The sequence below is a fragment of the Nanorana parkeri genome, unplaced genomic scaffold, assembly GCF_000935625.1.
Source record: "Nanorana parkeri isolate BGI_ZX_2015 unplaced genomic scaffold, ASM93562v1 scaffold3260, whole genome shotgun sequence".
NCBI lineage: Eukaryota > Metazoa > Chordata > Amphibia > Anura > Dicroglossidae > Nanorana > Nanorana parkeri.
The window spans coordinates 4,598-6,708 of record NW_017309528.1 but is presented as its reverse complement, the minus strand read 5'-3'; the positions used below and the strand labels follow the sequence as shown (position 1 = coordinate 6,708).

The 2,111-nt window shown below is 60.4% G+C and overlaps 1 protein-coding gene across 1 annotated transcript in view; it reads right to left on the bottom strand.

Moving 5' to 3' along the window:
• The window catches only part of SCAP (SREBF chaperone), a gene marked incomplete at its 5' end in the record, with an annotated part of 36,930 nt that overhangs the window by 30,484 nt on the left and 4,335 nt on the right, over positions 1–2,111 (bottom strand). The window contains 1 exon segment of the mRNA XM_018574824.1: positions 1,655–1,846. Coding sequence (XP_018430326.1) covers positions 1,655–1,846 — 192 coding nt within the window.

The following is a 2,111-nucleotide window of genomic DNA, read 5'->3' as shown; positions in this document are numbered from 1 at the left end:
AGTACCTCGGGGTGGGGGGGCATGGACGGGGTGATAACCTCACGAAAACCCAGCCGGAGTGAGACTTGGGCTATTTCTTTTTTCTTTGCACGGGACGCATTCCGGGGATTTCTGCGTTTTATTTCCTGGAATAACTCTATTACAATTCTTCCTCATTACAGCCTTTCTCAGCCACCGACTAATGACAGGCGTGCTTGTAAGGAAAGTTATCGGTAGTGGGACGGGGTGGGATGAGATGGGGTGGGACGAGATGGGGTGGGATTGGATAGGGTGGGATGGGGGGGATGGGGCTTAAGTTTGGTTTTCACATAATGTGGCTCGCTATGGGTTGGGGGACCTCGAAGTGACTGTGTGTATGACCCTGAAAAGGTCCATGAGGCCCGGTCACGCCAAGTCCATGAGGCCCGGTCACGCCAAGTCCATGAGGCCCGGTCACGCCAAGTCCATGAGGCCCGGTCACGCCAAGTCCATGAGGCCCGGTCACGCCAAGTCCATGAGGCCCGGTCACGCCAAGTCCATGAGGCCCGGTCACGCCAAGTCCATGAGGCCCGGTCACGCCAAGTCCATGAGGCCCGGTCACGCCAAGTCCATGAGGCCCGGTCACGCCAAGTCCATGAGGCCCGGTCACGCCAAGTCCATGAGGCCCGGTCACGCCAAGTCCATGAGGCCCGGTCACGCCAAGTCCATGAGGCCCGGTCACGCCAAGTCCATGAGGCCCGGTCACGCCAAGTCCATGAGGCCCGGTCACGCCAAGTCCATGAGGCCCGGTCACGCCAAGTCCATGAGGCCCGGTCACGCCAAGTCCATGAGGCCCGGTCACGCCAAGTCCATGAGGCCCGGTCACGCCAAGTCCATGAGGCCCGGTCACGCCAAGTCCATGAGGCCCGGTCACGCCAAGTCCATGAGGCCCGGTCACGCCAAGTCCATGAGGCCCGGTCACGCCAAGTCCATGAGGCCCGGTCACGCCAAGTCCATGAGGCCCGGTCACGCCAAGTCCATGAGGCCCGGTCACGCCAAGTCCATGAGGCCCGGTCACGCCAAGTCCATGAGGCCCGGTCACGCCAAGTCCATGAGGCCCGGTCACGCCAAGTCCATGAGGCCCGGTCACGCCAAGTCCATGAGGCCCGGTCACGCCAAGTCCATGAGGCCCGGTCACGCCAAGTCCATGAGGCCCGGTCACGCCAAGTCCATGAGGCCCGGTCACGCCAAGTCCATGAGGCCCGGTCACGCCAAGTCCATGAGGCCCGGTCACGCCAAGTCCATGAGGCCCGGTCACGCCAAGTCCATGAGGCCCGGTCACGCCAAGTCCATGAGGCCCGGTCACGCCAAGTCCATGAGGCCCGGTCACGCCAAGTCCATGAGGCCCGGTCACGCCAAGTCCATGAGGCCCGGTCACGCCAAGTCCATGAGGCCCGGTCACGCCAAGTCCATGAGGCCCGGTCACGCCAAGTCCATGAGGCCCGGTCACGCCAAGTCCATGAGGCCCGGTCACGCCAAGTCCATGAGGCCCGGTCACGCCAAGTCCATGAGGCCCGGTCACGCCAAGTCCATGAGGCCCGGTCACGCCAAGTCCATGAGGCCCGGTCACGCCAAGTCCATGAGGCCCGGTCACGCCAAGTCCATGAGGCCCGGTCACGCCAAGACTCGTACTCACTGGTGGAGAAATAAATATAAGCGAATAGGATGATGTAGGTGGTGACCAGAGGGATCAGCTCCGCTATGCCAATCTCTTCCTTGAAATGAACGTGGACAATGTTCTTCCCCCGGGAGGTGCTGTTGGTGCGCGGGTGCAGCTGCTTCAGATGGGCCCTCAGACTGTTCAGGAACCTGGAAGAGAAAAAAACAATATAAGAAATCTTCCAGGGAATTCATCATCATCAGCACAGCACTCCTTCATAATCCAACTCACAGGCAGTGACACAGGAAACCGCACAGGTGAATAAGGAACTAATGGTGTCACCGGCCTCGCTGTGCAGTGTAGAAGGAGCGCCACACTCATCGTCAGAGTCCAAAGTGATACATTATTAATCATTAGAACCCCCCACCTTCATCAGGGACCCCCCCACCTTCATCAGGGACCCCCCACCTTCATCAGGGACCTTCATCAGGGA